Consider the following 20,337-nt stretch of genomic DNA (forward strand, 5'->3'; position numbering starts at 1 on the left):
CCTACCCCCCACCACCCACACACACACACAACTTCCGGAAATCATCTGCCTTTGAAAGTAGCATGCAACAGCAGTCTTTTGTGTTTGAACTACTACCATCAGCTTGACCTTGAAAGGATGGAAAAAATAAGGCAGATATGCAGCAGCTCTGCAAACCCAACACACAGACTGAATCCACCAATTTCATCTGTTCATAGTGTTCAAGCTACCACAGAATCAATGTGTCAACCTATTTCATACAAGAGCCGGTTGACTATATCTGAAAAGCAGTGAGTCATTTCCACAAGAGGGGGCTCTTCCTCAACATACAGAGGCTCAGGGGATGGCAGGTGCATTATTATTTTTGCATGGTCAGATTGCCCAGAATGTAAATTTCCTACCCCTCAACTATTTGGCGTTTATTACTAAGTCGGGAACTTGAGAGGGTATATAAGTTGGGGCAATTTACCCCATGCAATACTAAACATAGTTTGTAGATGGCTGTAGTGACCTAGGTTAACAAAGAGCCCTGGTAGAAAGGGTCACAGTGAAGTCAGTTGATTTACAAAATGGTACCAACTGTGAAATACTGACTTTCCGTAACACAATGAATCAGAATGTCATTATGAGCGTTCTTAGACAAAAGACAGGGGGGGGGGGGGGAATCAAATCATGTATATGTACACAACATGTGACACAGTAAACACAAAGATACACTGCTGTGTGTATGAAATAGAAAGAGGACTGACAAAAGCGTACATCAGAAAGAAAAAGAGAAAGAATAAAGAGTGAGTGACACAGATGCTGATAGAGGAAAGAAAGGCAGCTGGAATAAGGAAAAACAGCTGACAATAACAAAATTATATTAGAATTGAAATTAGTTTTGGCAATGGAACAAAAGTGACTGACAAAGAACAGTGATGAAAAAATTAAAAGATTGAAAGAGAGAGATGTCAAAGAAAAACAGTTGGTAACAGAGAAATACAAGTGACAAAAAATAATGAAAATACATTCAAATTGAAATTAATTTGGCAATGTAACAAAAGTGACTGACGTGAAAGTGGAAAACACTTAGATCATTCTTGAAGCATTTTTAAAGTGTATTCATAATTCATATACATATTGACAAGTTTCTAGTACAGCATGGATTCAATAGTGTAACTGTTTTGTCAGTTCGACTTTTTTTTTTACAAGAATAACAATAAAAAAATGATAAAGACAACACCACATACAACTCACTTTTAAGTTTTATGGCAATGTTTCTTTTGAATGGATTTTGCATCTCCCGATCAAAATCAATGTAGTGTCACCGACGAAGGAAACAAAACCATTCTAAAAGTACTTGGTTAAGCAGACTCCTCATTGGACAGCACAGTTGGCCAATCACAGCCATTCATCGAAAGAATCTTAGAACCTCTAAAGTTCCAGAATGTTTTTCTTCCTCAACGCTCAGAGGCCTGACACTTGTCAGTCGAACGTTACTTCCTATACAAAGCGATATCAACGTTCCCCAGGTTCGCTACTTGTGCACTCTGTGCAGTTCCACCATAATGCAAACCCTGTGTCCTGTCTGTAGTCTTTTTCCAGCCATCTTGGTCAAATATGGCAGGCATGCATTAGTCCATAGTGTCATCTCCTCCTTAGTAACGGCTCCGTCCTTCTCGCTACGAACATTTTTCTTGTTTTACTTGAAAAATAAGATTGTGTCCATCTATTTTATTTCTTTTTTTTGTCATCTTTTTTTTTCCATGAATACTCTGTACCATAAAAACCCCAGGGATGAAAAATAAGAACACTTTTCAAAAGGACCAAAATGGATTCAAAGACTCAAATAAGCACATTTCCTTTTTTTTCTCTTTTTTTTAAAGTCTTCAAATTTCACACACATTCACTCCTCCTTCACGCACTACTTTTGAAAAGGCAACAGATGTCCGTTCTCCAAGGCAATAATGTCTTTGTGGCAACTCGACCCTGACATTCCAAGCAACACTCCTGTACCTCCCTCTCCGGGAATGATGATTATTCATATTGGCCAATTTGTGATATATCGACCAAGTATAGAGTGAGATACATCCATTTAGCTTCTATGAGTAAATACTGATGGAGATAAGAAAATAATAGTTATAATAATAATGACTAAAATAAAGACTATCATAATATTTTATGATAACATACTACTTCTTAGATACGTAAGCCAATCCTTCGCCATGACTTGGTCTAACCCCCCTCACTGTGCCTCCTCGAGGGTCTTACTCCCAATACTTGGTTTATAAAGCACTCGACAACTGAAAAACCTGTAAAGAAAAACAAAAGAACAAACAAAAAACAGACAAACAAACAAAAGCAAATAAACAACTAAAATTATAATACAGATGAGAAGAATAAAACTATTTTGAGTGTATCTCCGGAAATTCAAAAGTCAAGCCTAGAGAGGAAGTTGTGTTCCCATCTGCTTTCAAAAGGAAGTTCCTTTCAAATCTTGTGTCGCACCCAATGTCTCATTTTGTTCTACCTAGGTCCTTTGTTGTTGTACAGCTTTGCTTTTGTCATTTGTAGTTGCAGATCGATTCCTCTGTGTTGCTTTGTTCGCGCAAATATTTTTTTAATATATATTCTGTTTTAAAGTAAAGAGCAATAATTCTCTTAGAAAAACAAAAGTCTGTATTTTGTCAACCCCCACTCTCCTCCCCCGATCTTAAAAGTAATTATGTAGATTCCTTGCTGAGAAACTGTACTCTCCTCTTGTGTGGCTCTCTGTCGGAGATCTGTCATTCGTCCGATGCCAGTCCTGTCTCATCCTGCTTCATGAGGAGGGGGGGAGCGGAAGGAGGGGGAAGGAGGGCTGCTTCACAAACAATTCTCAAGTCTTCTGACGTCCAACCTCACCTAGGATTTAACCAAACAAAGGATTTAGGAGAAATTTTTCAATGATGTCCACACACACCGTTGACATGGAAGTACAAAAGAATGACAAATTTGAATGGTGACCAACCACTGCACGGAATGGTGCCTTCACACCAGCCGCAGCTCAATTTCTTCAATGTAAGTCAATGTAAATCAAGACAAATTTAGATTTTTTTGCCCGGACATATAGTGAGTAACTATACTCGGCACAAGTTGAAACATTTTCAACTCTGGTCATTTTCACAGTAACGGACAGAGTGACAGTAAATCACTTCAAGATAAAATGTCATGTTCGATTTGAACACAAAGTGATTTCAAGTGATTCAAGCAACGTGATTATTTTTGTGCACTCAAGTCACATGAAAAGGCATTTCCAAATATCTTATAGATATATACTTATACTTTATAAATCAATAAAAAATATATATTTTCCTTAAAAAACTAAAAGCTAGTAGCTCTTTTATCCTATTTACCTTCCAAATATCTTTGATTTAGCACTGTGTTTATTATTATCTCTGCCAGGCGATGGAGATAATATCTCCTATCTATTATAGCATTCAGCCAAGTATCTGTCTGTTCGCAGCTAATCTCGCAAACTACTAAGCAGATATTTCTTGTGCATGCTGCCAGCAGGCCATGGACCTCAATTCCTGAATATTTTTCAAATCCGTCAATGACAACCATGTCATTTTTGCCAATTCACAATCACAGAGCTATTGTTCCTCCCGGTGATATCCAACCAGGCACAATCTGTCCATCCAGCTTATGGGATCTACACTAGTCAATTACAATGCTCCTGTCCCTCTGGCTCATGTGGTGTACCGATACTAGTCAATCGCAGACATGCAAGTTGTCAAGACAACCATGGCTCCAGAATGAAATGCCAACCCATCAAAGTCGCATAAGATTGAAGTTGATTACCTATAAATGTAAAACATTTTTTTCCATGAATCTCTTTCTTGGGAAGGAGTTTTGTCCTTATTGATGAAGATTATAAAGATCGCTGTGTCTGTTTACACGTTAAGGACAAGCCTACTGTTAACAGCCCACCGCCTTGTGTTGCCTCAGGGAGGACTCACACACTGAAATTAACAATCACACTTTGCAGATTATACAGAACAATATGAACAGACATGCATGCAAGATCAATTGAGAATTGCCCCATGCCCAGGTGGACGTATGCTGAGGCCTGTTATTCATACAGGTGCACAGCCCCCCACCACCCAAAAATTTGATCACATACTGCACTCTACTGAGCACACCTTTCTAGTATACTTCTTTTAACATTAAGAGCTTTGTTCTACTTTTCAGGAACCTGGAAACACGGGCATGCACTGAATGTGTGCTGCCACTGGACAACAACTTCTAAAAGCTTGTCTGAGGTGCATACTAAGACCACCGAAGCACCCTTGAGCAATGCACTGAACTTCACGTGACTGAGACCTGTGGCATACTCTGCTCTTGGCCCATCCTGTCCTTATACTGTATGTTGGGAGGTTGGATTGTGTGTCTCTACATCTCTTAGGCAAATATGCAGAAATATGCAGATGTGCCGGAACAATAAACAGAATCTTAGTGTTATTTTCATCTTATTGTTATATTAGAATTAAACTGGAGCTTGCGCTGCCTAAATCGAAAAACAAACAACAAACAGCCTGGAGGACCTGAATAATTGTCCATTTATTTGCTCAAGGACCATTTATGAGAAACTAATTTCCCCATCGAATAGTAAACAAAGGCAGGGTTTATAAGACCAACCAGATTGTTGGGATTCATACCAACCAGATAAATCATTAATGAGCTACCGTCTGAACGCAGCATTCCCTCCCTTTCCTGCTTCCCCTAACGCTCTTTATCTTGCGTGCACGCACACACACACATACGCGTACACAGAAATATACTAATGTGCACACACACCTACACACAGATACAGATGTGCGTGCATGCACAAATAAAGATGCCCATGCATGCACACAAACGCATACCACTGAGTGTGAACTTACAGATGTGCCCGTTCTTCCTCGCTTATTCTCTCAGCCTCTCTCTGACTGCTCCAGGTACACTGACTTGGATGGCCGACTGCTCTGGGGAAACTAGGCAAAGGAGAGAGGGAGAGACGGAACGAGAGAACGAGAGACAGAGAGAGGGGGTTGGGGTGCAAAAGTAATAGAGATGGTAGAAGACAAAGTGAGTGAAAGAGAATTAAGCTTAACGATCCAGTCAACAGTGGCAGAAGGATTTTTCAATTTTATTTTTCACTGAGTCACATGAAACATTAATCATGGATGTCCCCAAGAAACAATGTGATAACCAACCTCTCCCTCTTTACCTTGTGCTTCGGACACCGCAGCGAGAAGTTATCTTCATTCAGAGAGCAATCTATTGGAGGGGAAGGGAGAGTAAATATCGATACTGGACACCTATAAGCCGCCAACACTCAGTTAATCTGTACATCAGCCGTCCAGAATGTCACTTCTCAGAGTGAGGTGGCGCAGGCGCAGCCCAACAATATAACTGTTTATCTGTGCATTTACTTACCAGCTTCAATGGCACACAAGTAGTGGTACTGGAGTGTGCAGCCTTTACTGTAGCAGCCCAGGGTGGAGCCGACCATATCACAATAGGAGCAGCACTGAAGAGAGACGGACAGAACAGAAGAAAGGGGGGGGGGGGTTAAAGACGAGAAATCGATACATCACAAAAGTGTAGTAGACAGTGACGACTTGCTAAGGGCACTGCGAGATGATAAAAATCAATAAACACGTATTCTATTAATACCATACAAACAGAGGGACGATGTACACTGAAATCAGCTCACTGTGCAGAGGATCGTTAATGCACTTTATAAAATATCTGATGAAGTGCCGACTAATGTTGTTTTACTACTGCCTCCAAATTTTGACACAGACTTTGAAGTGGTTATGGCCAACCCACGGTGCACATAAAAGAACAATCACACACACACAACTTCTAATCTCACAGAAAACTTCACCCTCACAGAGAAAAAGAGGGCCAAATGTAAATTTAGGGGCCACTTACGGTATCCCTTGCGCCATCTAGAGCCTCCTGCAGGCCGTACAGTCTCCCGTTGACCAGATACACGCCACTGGTCCACACCATGCAGCCCTCGTGGACCCACAGCTCTTCTGGGTCCATGGGCATCTGAGGCAGCTGGGCCAGTTGGGCCAGGGGCCCCAGGGAGTCCAGCGCCGGGGGAGGAGGCTGGAAGGGAAGGGAGGCCTTGCTGTTGGATGGCACCATTCTGGGGGAGTCGTCACTGGATTTATGCCTCCGTTTAAAGCGTGGATGAGAGGTCAGCTTTCTGTGCTGGGGTCTCTGGTGAGCCTCATCTGTTGGCTGCTGCTGCAGCAGCAATGTTGGCTTCCGCTGCTCATCATTCTCGATGTCTGGCTCTCTCTTCAACTCGGGGATGGGTCTAATGTCTAGATTCATATCCCAGGTTAGTGATGTCGTCGTGCCGGTGGTGTTGGTGGGGGGGATGGCTGCGGAGGAGGCGATGCTGCCGAGCTTGCCAGCCAGATACATCATCATTTCCTCTCCTCCGGCCAGAGACGCAGTCCCAACCATGGTGGCGGGGGAGGTTGGGTTTGTAACCAGGCTGATGGCATAGTCAGTCTCATTTGAAGACTTTGTAATCTGCATGTCTTGTGTTTGTGTCTCTTGAATGGCGCTCAATACATTTGCATTGGTGTCCAAAGCCGGTCCTGTCTTATTGGCTCCGGTGGTCACCTGACATTGTCTGACCTGGGGTTGGTTTTTTGGAAGCTTGGCGGCATATTCAGCTGGATAATAAGGGCCATACAGGTCTCCAAGGTGTTTGTAATTGGCCCATTTCTGACAAAGGCAGCACAGCAGACGGCCCGAGTGATTGGTCTCTGTAATCACAGGGCCTGAAACAACATAACCAGATGAAGGAAGTGCTTTTCCTGACTGGAGGTTAGTCTCCACCTCATCTGGCTCCCATTTCTCTGTTTCTCTGTCTCTCCTGGATAGCTGGGAGGAGAGCGCCGAGCTCAGGGGAGACTCAATCCCGCTGCTGCCTGCTTTCCCTGCGACTGCACTACGCTCTCCCTTCACCTTCTCCTCCTCAGCGTTCACAATGGTGCACACCGCCCCAATCTCTGGGATTTTTTTCTCCACGTGTATGTGTGGAATGAACAGGCCCTTTCTGTTATCCGGGAAACCTCCACTTACTCCCAGGCTTCCTCCTGCCCCCGACGACATATCTAGGTCATCTTTGGCCACCGACGTTGTCACTGTCACGGCTGCTACCCTTCTCCTCCTCCTCTGTCTCCCCCTCGCCTCCCCTGGTTCGCCCTCGTCCTTCACACCCCTCCTCCTCCGTCGCAGAGGTTTGACCTCACTCTCTGGCTGAGTGTCCTCGTTCTCTGCGTCCACTTTTACCACCTGGGTCAAAACAGGCGGGGCCAGAGGCGAGGCACTCATGAATTCGGAGGTGCAGGGCGGTGGACTCACGGAGGCTTCATCGATGCCGATCATTTCTGCCGACTCTGGCATGTCAGTGGTGGCAGGTGGAGGTGTAGGAGGCTCGGACATAGGAGCCATCGGAGTGTCTGGGTCGTGACCTTGTGTCGGGGTCGTTGCCTGGCCTGGAGTTTGGCCTTGGCTCTGGCCCGCACGTTTTTGTTTGTTTACACTCCCAACAGGCCTGCCTTTCTTCTTGCCGGATGGGAAATAGCCTTTAGGGACGAGTTCCTGCAGTTTGGAATCTTGAGGTGACAGAGAAGACCTTCCTGGGGTCATCTGCAGCTGTCTGTTCAGTATGTGTCCCTGGCCCTGGCTGTGGTGGGGCGGGGTCGTGCTGTAGTAGTCACTGCCAGGATAATCGTCAAATCCCATTCCGCTCTCTTGCAGCTTCTGTCTGAGCAGGTTAGCGGCAGACTGCTCTCCTCTTCGCGTCTCAAGCTGCTGGTAAGTGTTGGTGAAATGCTGAATATCGGACAGGGCAGAGGAGGAAGGAGGCGGAGAGCCCTGGACCGGGCGAGGTAGCGGCGGGGGAGGGGGCAGAGGTCCAAGCAAAGTGAAGTCCTCCTTGTCCCCCGACGCCGCTGCTACTGCAGCCCCCAACCCAAAGTCAAAATCTGTCTGCTTGATGACTTGAGATGTCGGATGGGGATCACAGGGGTAGGCAGTGGGAGGCAGAGGCCCTGCCTCGTCAACTCCTCTGAAGGGAATCATGTCGTTTAATGAGTTACTCTCATCCATGTAACCATCATCCCCCACAGCAACTCTGGAGAAGTGAGCTAAATCTTGGTCCTGTGAATCACTGAACTGTGTCATTTCTGAGTGAGAGTAGCCCGAATAGTGATTTGAGTCTGCATCAGTGTGGCCCATTGGCTTCTTGATGCTCGGAGTTATCTTCTGTACTATGGCCTCCAGTTTCAAACCTCGTCCTTTCCGCGGGGTCAAAGCCTTGGTTTTACCGCTAGGCGACAGAGACTGTGAATAGGCATTCTGCCCAGGAATGGGGGAAGAGAGTCTGGGACAGGGCATGTCAGAACTGGAGTCGTCTTCGTTGTGATGGCTCGACTCTGACTGCGCCCCGGGGGAGTGGTGTGAGTTTGGAGGAGCACCCCTCTGAATCTGGGAACTGTCCTGAAGCTGCCTCTTGGCAGGAATGGGGGAGATGAAGGAACGAACCCTCCTCCGTAACATTAAGGGATTTGTGTCTCCGAAACCCCCGGCTTTGGACTGCCGCTGTCCCTGTCCCGGCACAGCAGGGCTCATTTCGGCGGGGGGTTTCACGGAATTGGACACAGGGGCCGGGCGGGGCGGTTTGCTGTCTTCCACGGCTCCTCTGGAGACATCAGATTCAATAGCATTCGGACCCGCTGCCAGGGCTATTTGTGGGGGGGGTGGAGGGCCGTGTGGAGCAACGGGAGCAGGCGGGGGAGGAAGAGGAGGAGGCTGTGTTCTGTAGTAAGGCTCCCCCTCCATCATCGCCCCACCTTCTCTTGCTGGATGTGTCGACTCCCACATTTTCATATCATAGTAAGCACTCTGGTGCTGGAGTGGAGGCTTGCTTATGTGTGGCTCAGTGGGCATTACGTCAGTCTGAGAGAGCAGCCTCTGCTCTGACTGGCTAAGCTTATGTCTTCCAGGAGAGGAACCGGGCTGCATCATCATGTCCTTGGTGGGCCTGTTCATTGCGGTTACCCAGTCATTCATGTCATGGGGGTGGTGCGGCGGGCCACGGGGGTGCGCGTACATCTGAAGCTTATTTGTTGATTGTGGGTTTTGCATTTGAGCCTGGGGGGATAAGCTGTGGTAGGAGGGATGTGGGGGGAAGTGGGGGCTGCTACGTGGCATCACGTTGCCCTCTCTCGCGTCACCATATCGATATCCTGGAAAACCACTGGCGTGACCAGCTGATAAATCAACACTGTGGAGATAGGCCTGATGCCTAGACGGTGGGGACAATGGATTAGAGCTGGCAGGGTGAGAGGGGATCGCCGTCATGTCAACATTACCTCGCCTATACTGGTCAGCATTTATAACGACAGAGGAATGCATAGACTTGGAATGATACTCCCCATCAGCCTCTTTGGCTGCACCACTGATGCCATGCTGAGGATCAGCTTGTAGATTTACAGTGTCTGGGCCAGCGTCTTTCGCTGTCGTTTCCATTTTCACTTGTTTCTCTCCGAGATCATTTTTGCTCAAATCATTGGTTGCTGTTGGAGAGGAAAATGGCTGTTGGATCACAGAGGCTCCACTTTGACTTTTCTCCCTCTCTCTCTCCCTGTCAGCTTCCCTGTCCCTCTCTGGTGTGCTGCGGCGGTTTGGCGACACATCACAGATGACAGAGCGCCGTTCTGATGACGGGGCTAAAAGGGATCCTGATGATTTCTGAGACTCAGTCTGAGCAGCGCTGCCTGCTAGTGGCTCCGTCTCTTGCAGGAGGAGCTCTTGCACGGCAGAGGATGGAGTGGACTGATTAGACGGGGCTTTCCTCTGCGGTAAAGAATAGTCTGCTAAGTTAATATGTTTTGGTGGAGGTGGCACAGACACAGTAGGCTGTGGTAAATGACTCTGGGGTACGCCCGCTTTGTTTTTCTCAGCATTTTGTGATGTCTTACTGCTGGCTTCTTCTGATTTCAGAGAGGGGTGCAATTCAGAGGCAAAATCAGGACTGCTTCCTTGCCTCTGGTTATGGGGCTGTGGGGCCTTTCTGGAAATGGCAATTTGGGAAGAATGAGTGGAAGCCTCCGGCTGGGCAGTTTGCATTCTCATACTTTCATTCACACCGTAAGCTTGTCTGGATTGAAACTGCTGCTGGCCCTGAAGGTGGGCTGGGAACGCTTGTTCCGGGCGGCCATAACGCCGATCTAAATTATAACCTTGAAGTACTTCTTGTAAAAGGCTTGGGAACTGCTGAATTTGAGAATTATCCTCATGAACTCGAGCACCTGCACTTTCCCCTCTCTTTCCCAATGCCTCTGCCGCAGCAGGGCCTCCGACGTCTTTTGAATGCACAGGGCCATAGGTAGACTGTGATTGGTGGTAACCTGGGTATCTGGAATTTGATTCACCCACTGGACCAGGCCTCCCTCTGCTCTTTGTCGACACGTCTGTGCCATACGAGGACTCTGAATAGCCATATTTCTGTGCGGCAGCTTGGGGAAGATTTTGAGGCCGTCCAAAATTAGGTTTCTGGTGCAGCTGGTGATGAGAGGAATATACACTAAGATCTACACCTTCCTCCCCATTGTGACTGCTAGATTCTCTGAAGTAAGCATGCGAGTGTTTCTCTTCCACACAGTTGTCTTGAGGATGCTTGCTTTTGTTTGAGTGATTTCCCTCCGACCGCACTGAGACAATCACACCTACACTGCTGGCATTCTGCAGCTCCTCGGACATCTGGTGCTTTCCTTCCCTCTCGTTGTTATGCAAACTGGATACGGGGCCCAGCGTACTTTCACCATCCTGCCCATGTTGTCGTATGATTACTTCTCCGCCACCCTGCACTTGATGGGTGCCCTTTGCCTTAACTTCTTCATTTTTCACTTCTACTATCTTACTGGGGCCATATCTGTTATTGATATCTGTGGCACAAGGCTCTGAGATACAGTTTGTCTGGGGGGGAGGTGCAACAGAGGAAGAGGATGAGGGGGTCGAGGACATAGGAGGCCTCGAATGTGTGTTTGGACCCGGCTCAGACGACAAAGAACCAAAGGATGGAGATGACGACGAAGAAGGAATGTGAGCTTCGCTCTGTTTCGTTTCAGTAACAACTGGCTGATTCACTGTGGTCTCAGAAGTGATTGTTTTAATGTGCGATGCGTGTCCGGTCTGCTGCCGGTTCTGACTGTGCAATGGAGGGTAGTAGCCGGTCGGTTCAGAGCCGCTGCTGGCGCCACTCATCTGTCTCACTCTTGCATGTTCTCCCTCAGGAAACTGCTCCTCTCGCTCCGCCTTGGCCCCTGGTGGCCCTCTCTCTGACAACACCGAGGAGTCTTCGTCAGCTCCAGCCTCAGAGCTGGCGCCGTCTCCACCGCCTGTGGCACTTCCGTCTCTAACCGTGCTGGTGCTCGAGGTTGCGCTGGCGTTTCGGCTCCTCGGTTGTGACGGGGGCATGACGTGTGCTCCATGCTGTAGTTGGCCGCCATCTTTCCCCTTCTTCTGTGAGAGCACTGTGTCAGTGAGAAGCATGTGTTGCACCGTGTTTGGTAAATTGGCCACTTGTGAAGTCAAGGCATTCAGACTATTGAGGCCAGTGTCCTGTATTTTATCAAGAGGGGAGGGTGGATAAATGGAGGAACCTTCTTCTCTGGAGCTGGCCGCTGTGCCCATTCTGCTGCGGCTCAAAGAGGAGTGACCACCAGCAGCAGCTGTGTTCATGCCTTGGGCTTTATGACTGCCACTGCTCCCACAACTACTGATGCTGCTGTTCGAGTTGGGCGTGGGACTCAACTGAGGCATGGTCTGCAGTAATCTACCGTGACTATGGGTGCTACGGGGGTTGGGTGGAGGAGGATGTGAAGGACCGTGTCCCGAAGGATTTCCATGTGCGTCCGAGACACTCATCAAAGGGGAAGGAGAGGAGCTACAGCTGGGGGATTGCACTGCAGAGGCAGCTGGGGAGGGATTGGAGATGGGGCTGAAGTTTTGGTTAATTTGGGTCTGTTGAGCACTTGAGTGCATTGGGGATTTGGCTATTTCTTGTGATGATGGATGAGGTATATTGGGATTGGAGGCTTGGTGATGTTTAGCATATACAGCGCCTAGGGACGGACCGTGGTGCTGCATCTTCAGAGAGTTTTCATAGCCTACCCCCAAATTGTGCTGTGAGTTGCGGTGCTGCAGTGTGGCTTGCTTGTGAAGTGAATGTGTCTGTGGGGAATATGCAGGATAATTCGAAGCATGGTAACTCTGTGGAACATTCTCCATTGGCCCAACATTGTTAGGAGCAGCAGCACTCGAGGCCGAGTTTGAATTAGAGTTGACATTAGGAGAGCTGTTGACTTTGGGATCAAACCCAGCGCCAGTCCCGTCGTGATATCTCTGTGGCGGGGGGCTATACATTCCTGACGACCCTGTGGAGGCCCCACTTTGTGGGGAGTAGTGTGGGTACTGCGGGGTCATTCTGTGCCCAGAGTGGGGATAGCTCCTATGCTGCTGCCCATGGTGGAGAGCTTGGTAGTTTTGCCCATGCTGGCGGTGTTGCATCTGAGAACCTGGCACTGACTGCATTGCAGGGCTCTGACTCACGTTGTACTGTTGGGAAGGAGAGAATGCTCCGGCGCCTCCACCAGCACCGCTACCCGCACCGCCGCCACCTGAACTGGCCGAGGAGCCGTAGTCCATCAGGTAGGGCGACATCATGCCAGATGATGCAGAGCCCGATCCAGCATGTCTGTACTGGTGAGGTATATGTCCATCCATGTTGGGGTACCCAAAGCTTGCCCCGAAACCCATAGCACCTCCTCTTCGATGCCTATCCTTCCCAGCCATTGATAAATAATAATCCATAGCCTCCTTTCGGTACGGGTTGCTACTGTTGCCACTGTGAATGTTACCCTGTTGCAGTGGGACGGCCTCCCCGGCACCTCTGCTTCTGGCACTATAAGCGAGCATGTGGCTGGCTTGACTGGGGTGGTGGTGGTGTCCTCTGTGGAGACTGGGCTGCTGCATCCCAGTGTAATCCTCGGCCATCCTCGGGGAGATCTGGGGATCTGCTGGTTGTGGGGGGAAAGGGGGGCCTACTCCACCCCTCCCACTGAAACCAGGAGGGAGAGATGGGGGCACTGGACTGTTTGAAAAATTTTGCATTTCTTTCCTTTGTTTTGGGGGGCTTGTAAAAATGGAAATGTCTGTCAATGTCTACAGGGAATGCTTCTGATCAGATCAGTAAGTGAAAGGCTTATGGCAGTATTTGTGTATTATAAAAAAAAAATGTGCAAGTCTCTCAGCTGGCAGTAAAGCAAGGAAATGTCTTTCAGAAGGCCAACAAAAGGGATAAAGCGGAGGAATATATCACAGATGTTGTAATCAGACTTGTAGCAGCAAAAAGGTGAACACTGTGGTGTTGAGGCAGATAATCAATAAGTGAAATGGTCAAAAGATGACTTCTGCTATCTGCTGATGATATGGTTTTGTCAACTTTTCCTCCCCAGTCAAAAGAAAAAGAAAATCTCTCACTTGTGTAACAGTTGGATTTTCAAAACAGAACAGTCAAAATAAATTCACAAGAATAGATAAGTTCTGCAGCAGATGCTGGCACTGCTACGAAAGCACTGCTAAAAAACACAAGACGCAGACAGTGCAATAACTCCCATGAAGCTGAAGCAGTTTGGCACTGAGTAGGCGAGGATATTAAGCACGACTGACACACCAGGCAGCACTTGAGATTTTCAACTCTAAATGTCTTTAAACATTATTCTCTCCGCTGTAATAAGAGCATGGGCAAACAGAGCTACACAAAGATAAAATTGTGGTGGGATTCAACTGTGTCCCATGTGCAAGGGGGAAAAAGGTGTCTCTGTAACCATTAAGACTGCCTTCTGTCGCAGCAGTTCTTCAGTTCATGACTATATGTGGGTTTGTTCAGAACTGGCTCACACCTGTGTGACAGGATAACTGTAGCAATGCTAACCAAAAGGTCCACATTTAGTCCTCCACGAAACATTCCCAGAGGCGAACACTCCATTGATATTCTTAACTGCTCTTTGATGTTGAGTTTAAGACTTTCTGGGGCATTCATTCCCTCTTAAATACTGTTTGAATGTTTGTTTGTTCCGCAGCTGTATTATATTTACTTGGACTGTAAGTCTTTGGTCCCTATTGTGTAATTGCGCTTTGCTTGATTCAATGTGTTCAGATGAATTCTTCTTGGTTCTCTCCTGGGTCTTCGGCATTTATGTCTTACCTAATTCTACCTAATTCCATAACCACGATATTCCAAAAGGAGGGTAATTCATTAATTCCTCTTCAAGTTTAGTCAATTCAGTTTCTTCCGTCTTTGTCTCTCCCCGGTATTTCCATGCAATTGAATTCATTTTTCCACAACTGCTGACCTGAGGGCCTTTGTGAATCTGAAAGAACAGAAAAGACAATAACGTCAGTGTACACAAATGACACCCATGATTACATTTCTTATCCAATACCCTGGTTTGTCTTGGACTAATGCCAAGATTGCATAATTAAAATTGTATTGTTTTAAACTATTGAAAGAAAAATGAAGTTGTCACACACAATATTCATAAAATCCTTTTCTGGGTTAATTAGTGTTTGACATAGTAATTAGCATATATTAATGAAATTGCAAAAATAATGCAGGGCTGGTTATTACTGGACGAAAATGTAATTTCATAGTTATTCGTCAACAAGCAAATTTAGCAATTGTCAGGTTTTTTACTTTGCCTGATTTAATATTTGAGCTTATTGTCAACATCACAACTTACATATAAAATATAATATAAATATATAATATACTTATATAATACTGTATTATAAAGTATATATAAAAAGTAAACACACAAAACAAGTTGTCAAGCATAAGGCATCAGGGCCCATAAAGAGCTCCACTATTCATTGCACCACAGTATCAGACAAGGTACCATTTTTCCTAAATTAGTAAAATACCCAATTCCCTACAGTGATACAATAACATATTTAGATGTTTAAGTGTTCCTGGCAGCACATACGCTGTCCTTTTTTACTGGTTGATGTTGTATACCTTGCCGACCCCCGCCTGCTATCAACACAAATAACGATTAAAGGTTCAGCAATGCAAGCCTAAGCAGTCTCTACGGGCTGATAACAAACAGGGGTGGAGGGGAGGAAAGTGGGCTAGCAGCAGCATGCAATTAAGGTAACAAAATAACACAGTCAAAGTCACAAAGCCTACTTCACGTAAACAAACAACCTGCTGGAGCCAATGCAAGCTACAGTATGTGGTCTCTACATCACCTCCTGCCAATGAGGGGACTTGAGACAATTAACTTTAATGTATTTAAAGTTAGGGTTGAATCAAGAGAGGAAAAGGAAAGGGGTAATTAGGGCAGCAATGCCACCTTTGTGGAGTCATTGCCTGTGCATGAAAAAAGCCTCTATTTTCTATTACAAACACACTGTAAAATGCTTAAAAGTAGGGTAAGTGATATTTTTTGGTTAAAACTAAAAGTATTTTGTTAAAAGGTTAAAGCACTATATTCTGATAGTAATCATTGCTATAGAGTGTTTGTTCAGTAACAGGAGTCTCCCCGTCTCTCCAGCTCTTTAATAAACAGAAAATACATTTTCCGGTAGGTGTCAAAATCTCAGCCAATCAGGAGAAAGTACCCATTTTTAAGCTTCATTTTTATAGTGTTCCAGCCTGCTCATTTCTTAGTGTCATCACTTCCAATTTCACTTGTTTAATCTATATCCTGATTGAGTTCTCTATCCTGATTGGATAAAATTGGAAATGAAACTGAAACGAAAATGTATTTTCTGTTTTATAAAGAGCTGGAGAGACAAGAAGACTCCTTTTACTGAACAAACACTCTAAAGCAATGAGTACTATCAGAATATAGAGCTATTTAACACTTATTTTAACCAAAGAAAATCACTTACCCTACCTTTAATGGCAATAACAAAACTTAAAGTGACTTTTATTATAGCTAACGTAACCCTCCATCTTCTGATCTACACAGGATGACTACGTATGATACAGCATCCTTTATTTTATTTATTTCTTTCTTGGGGGGGGGGGGGGTCTCTGATTAGACTCATTAACTTATTGAATCCTAGTGGCAATATTATCTTTTGGGGTTTATGTCATTCTATTTTCTGCATGGTGATTTAGCCTTGTTTGGTATAATGCTCTGACAGAGGACAACAACTGTTTTAATAATCCATAAATGAAACCAGCCAGGTGGCATCTTCAACCAGCACAGAGTACATAAACACACATTGAGTGGCAGCCCACCACCCCGTGTGGAACTGTAGGTGATGCAGTCAAAAGTTGGCCAGACTTGAAGCATCTTTCTGGGTCTATATCCATTAGTTTAGAGCTGGTAACTAATCAATCACAACACGAGATTTCGCACCGCTTTTAATTCTGTCGTATTACAAAAGGGATTGGCGATTGTTGGCATAATAAAAAAAACTGAAATTACCGGTTGAATGCAGTCAATTAGTCAGCAAATCAACCCCTGGCCTATAATAATTAGGACGGGCGCAGTATTTTGTTGCAGACTGAACAAACCACCTCTGCCTTTGTTTTTTGGGGGTGATTGTAATCCCAGGTTGTCACCAACAACTAAACACTGTCTTCTGTAACTTGGATTTGCTAGCTACAATTAGCAGGTCGTGCTATCTGCCTAGTTTAGCTTCGTAACGTTAGCGTTAGCTAAACTGCCCTCCCTATCATACGCTGCGAATTAAATGCGCGAGTTAGCTGCATATGTGGCTAGCTAACATCCAACACTAGCCTGTACGCTAGCCAGAAGAAGGCTAATTTGCGCTTATATTGCGTTATTGTGTAATGCATTCGTGTGAACAATGCACTTCATTAGAACGGGCGAGGCAAGACGGGGACGGGCAAGCAAAGCAACCTTTAGCTACAAAGGAGAGGTGATTAGGTGCAGATGTCCCCCCCTTTAGAAACAGTGGGGGGAGAACATACATACCGTTCTGATATGTAGGTTAGGTTAGCACAAATAGCGTTCACTACTTAGATAGAGATCTGTGATGATGGGGATGCTGCGGTAGACGAGCTAGTAATGTAATTCCCCCCCTAAACAAACCCAGCTAACGCTAACCAGGGAGAGCCAGGCTGGATGCATACCTGAGGACGGAGCTTCACATCACAAGGCCCCTCGGAGGCGGAGAAGTGAAACAATCCCGCTGCTGTGGCAGGAAACCCCGGTCTCGAGTGGACCGCTCCGCCGCTCTCCCCTCGCCCTCTCCACGTCCAGACAACCCCGACCAGCGGCGGCGAAGTCGGGGGGGGCCCGTCACGACTTAGATCCCGGGCCTTTCCTCCGATTTACCCCCCTTTTCTTTTGTCCTCTCCTCCCCAAAAGAATGATGAGAGCAGAGCACAATAATCGGGGTGCCTGTAGGTCCCGTAAGCAGTGAGGTCGGTCCATACACCCCCGCCCCCTCCACCTCTTGTTCCCTCTCCTCTCTCTCTCCCACTCTCTCTCTCTCCCTATTTCACACACACCGTTTAGGTGATTCCACCTCGCTCTGGCTCAAATGAAACACATAGCCATCGCACAAGACCTCACTAAACACGCGGAGATTCCGAAATGTCAGTTTCCGCAACTAAATCGCATTCCTCATGCCTTCATCAGTAGCTCTCGACCAATTCGTTTTCCTGTTAGACCACTGTTTTTTCTTCTTGCAACAGAAAGACCGCCTTGAAAATGCATACACACTCATATTCCTGCACCCCCTCCCTCAGCTCTCTCCATCACATCCCTCTATCTCCCCTCCCTCTCAAGCCCTTGCCATTTCATTGATTTCCAACCTATTAATACCACCAAATGTAAATTCATCAGGGTGTTACCAAATTACAGTTTGTGCTCCTTTCTTCTCTGTGGGCTCAGGGCTGACTCTGGACCGGCTCCTTCCTTTGTTCTTATTTCATCTCAAGTGAAAGTGAATTAATGAAGGCACCAGGCTACAAAGGCAACATGGAGAAGAGACATCAGGTTCAATGGGAATAAGGTGTAATATGGCAGGTTATGTCTGAGTTGAGTAAGTCAATAACAGATCAAAGAGCATTTTGTGTGCAAATTACATTAGACAGAATATTTGTGGTGCAATGGATGGGTTCTGCATCATATCACTGAAATGTAGACCTATTGTACACACAGTGTGGCAATAACAGTGTTTGTGCAAAGGGGGAAAAAAACACTTAAATCATTAACATAATACCTCTCCGATGGTTAATGTGTGGCATTATGTGCTCAGAATGTAATGTAATCATGTACAGGAACAATAACAGAGGTGCTACAAACAGAATCCCTTTCCCATTAAATTTATTGTGTTGTCTCTCCCAGAGCTTATCTGCGCTTCCACAGGGCCAGTGAGTGCAGCCCAGACCCACTCACTCTATACTACCATCATAATGGTGTGCCCTATGCCCCCCATCCATGGTGCTGCACTTTTAATGTACTGCAGTGTGTCATACACAAACACACACACACACACACACACACACACACACACACACACACACACACAGGAAGAACACACATCCACAAAATCTGCTGTACGTAAACCATGAGCACGTATACAAACAGATACAGCGTTTGTGTTCATCTGCACACAAGTGTGTGCGCCCACGCACACATGCATGCACACATGCATGCACGCGCACGCGCACACGCACGCACGCACGCACGCACGCATGCACGCACACACACACACACACACACACACACACACAGAGAGAGACAGAAAGAAAAAAAGAGAGAGAGAGAAAGTCATTCACTTAACCCATCAGTCACAAGAATAAAATCTCTCTGCTTCTAAACAACAATTCAATAAATTTCATTCCCGTGCAGATACACGTCTATTTCTATCATGGTTGCCATAGAAACTGCATCACAGAACCCTAACTGAGGATAATTTGTGGGCTACTTATCTACATTCTGTCTTAGACATGTGCCGTTTTCATGAAGACACTCGCTTGCTGGTTGAATTCACTCTAATCACAGAGTGCTACATAGAGTGATATATACCACACAGTAGGCTATTTGTAACTCTGGGAGTGCATGTACAAATTCATGGGTCCATTTTGTTACATTTGTACACTCAGAATTACATGAACACTGAGGATTTTACTGTGTAGGACTGTGTAGATACGCTACAACTAAATATAAATCAGCCTTAATAGGCAAGATCGGGGCATCGATACAGTATGCCAGTGAGTCAGCCAGGCCTGTCCAACACTGACAGTTTCCCTCACAAGGTCATGAAATCTTTTACAGGATAGACTCAAGCACATCATTGTGCTCAGGGGTCAACACACCTTTGTGCTCCCCCATAATATGCACACAAAAGCATTCATAACAGACATACACATATACACATACACGCATGCATGCACGCTCTCACCCACTCACACACGATCGCACACACAAATGAGGAACGGTCTGCTTTCTCCAGTTATGGATCCCCTGTTCAATGCTGCAGTCTTCTGGGAGGATGCTTCCAAGGTAGTATGCAACACAGAAGACGGATGGTATCTGTTGGGGTTCTGATGACCACTGGTTGAGGACTAATCATTTTGTGACATGTTCAAAGACATGCATTCACGGCTGCTGCAAGAGTAGCCTGCAGGGCTTCTTGCATGCATGCCACAAGGGTGCAATCATCAGCGCACTGGAGCAACAGTTTCCTTGTACAGACCAGAGTTTTGTTGAAGACCTCGTGACATTAAAGAGGTGCCCATCCAATCTGAAGAACAGGATCACCTCAGTCGCTTCTCCTTGTGCAAGAGAAGCTACTTTACATACAAGTAACAGGCCCTGTTTTTGTTCATGGAATCTTCCCTGCAGCTGGCGTGAAATAAAGTAATGTCCACTGTGCTTTAGTTCTTCTTGAAGCTGCACTGGTAAGCAGGTCTCCAGTGAAGGTGTTGATAAGCCTGTGGAGCAAAATATTTGCCAGAACTTTACCAGTGGCAGAAAGGAGTAATATGCCCCTGCTGTTTCCACAGATGGATCTGTCCCCCTTAATTTTACATGCACATGCACACACACGCACGCACGCACGCACGCACGCACGCACGCACGCACGCACGCACGCACGCACGCACGCACGCACGCACGCACGCACGCACGCACACACACACACACACACACACACACACACACACACACACACACACACACACACACACACACACACACACACACACACACACACACACACACACACACACACACACACACACACACACACACACACACC

The 20,337-nt window shown here is 46.2% G+C and overlaps 1 protein-coding gene across 2 annotated transcripts; it reads right to left on the bottom strand.

Moving 5' to 3' along the window:
- Positions 1-1,055: 1,055 nt before the first annotated feature.
- Positions 1,056-17,774, bottom strand: tcf20 (transcription factor 20). Of its 2 annotated transcripts, none has more exons than XM_080446545.1 (6): positions 17,198-17,774; positions 5,923-14,459; positions 5,422-5,515; positions 5,199-5,262; positions 4,887-4,976; positions 1,056-2,865 (listed from the first exon to the last, which is right to left on the bottom strand). In XM_080446545.1, exons 2-6 carry the CDS (start codon positions 13,195-13,197, stop codon positions 2,862-2,864), a joined length of 7,527 nt encoding a protein of 2,508 aa, XP_080302671.1. In that variant the 5' UTR covers positions 13,198-14,459; positions 17,198-17,774; the 3' UTR covers positions 1,056-2,861. The 2 variants fall into 2 exon arrangements, with proteins under 2 accessions (XP_080302671.1, XP_080302672.1); XM_080446546.1 differs by having other exon boundaries at positions 5,213-5,262; positions 17,198-17,773.
- Positions 17,775-20,337: the final 2,563 nt, after the last annotated feature.

The sequence above is a fragment of the Gymnoscopelus braueri genome (assembly GCF_963280865.1).
Source record: "Gymnoscopelus braueri genome assembly, chromosome: 13".
Classification (NCBI taxonomy): domain Eukaryota; kingdom Metazoa; phylum Chordata; class Actinopteri; order Myctophiformes; family Myctophidae; genus Gymnoscopelus; species Gymnoscopelus braueri.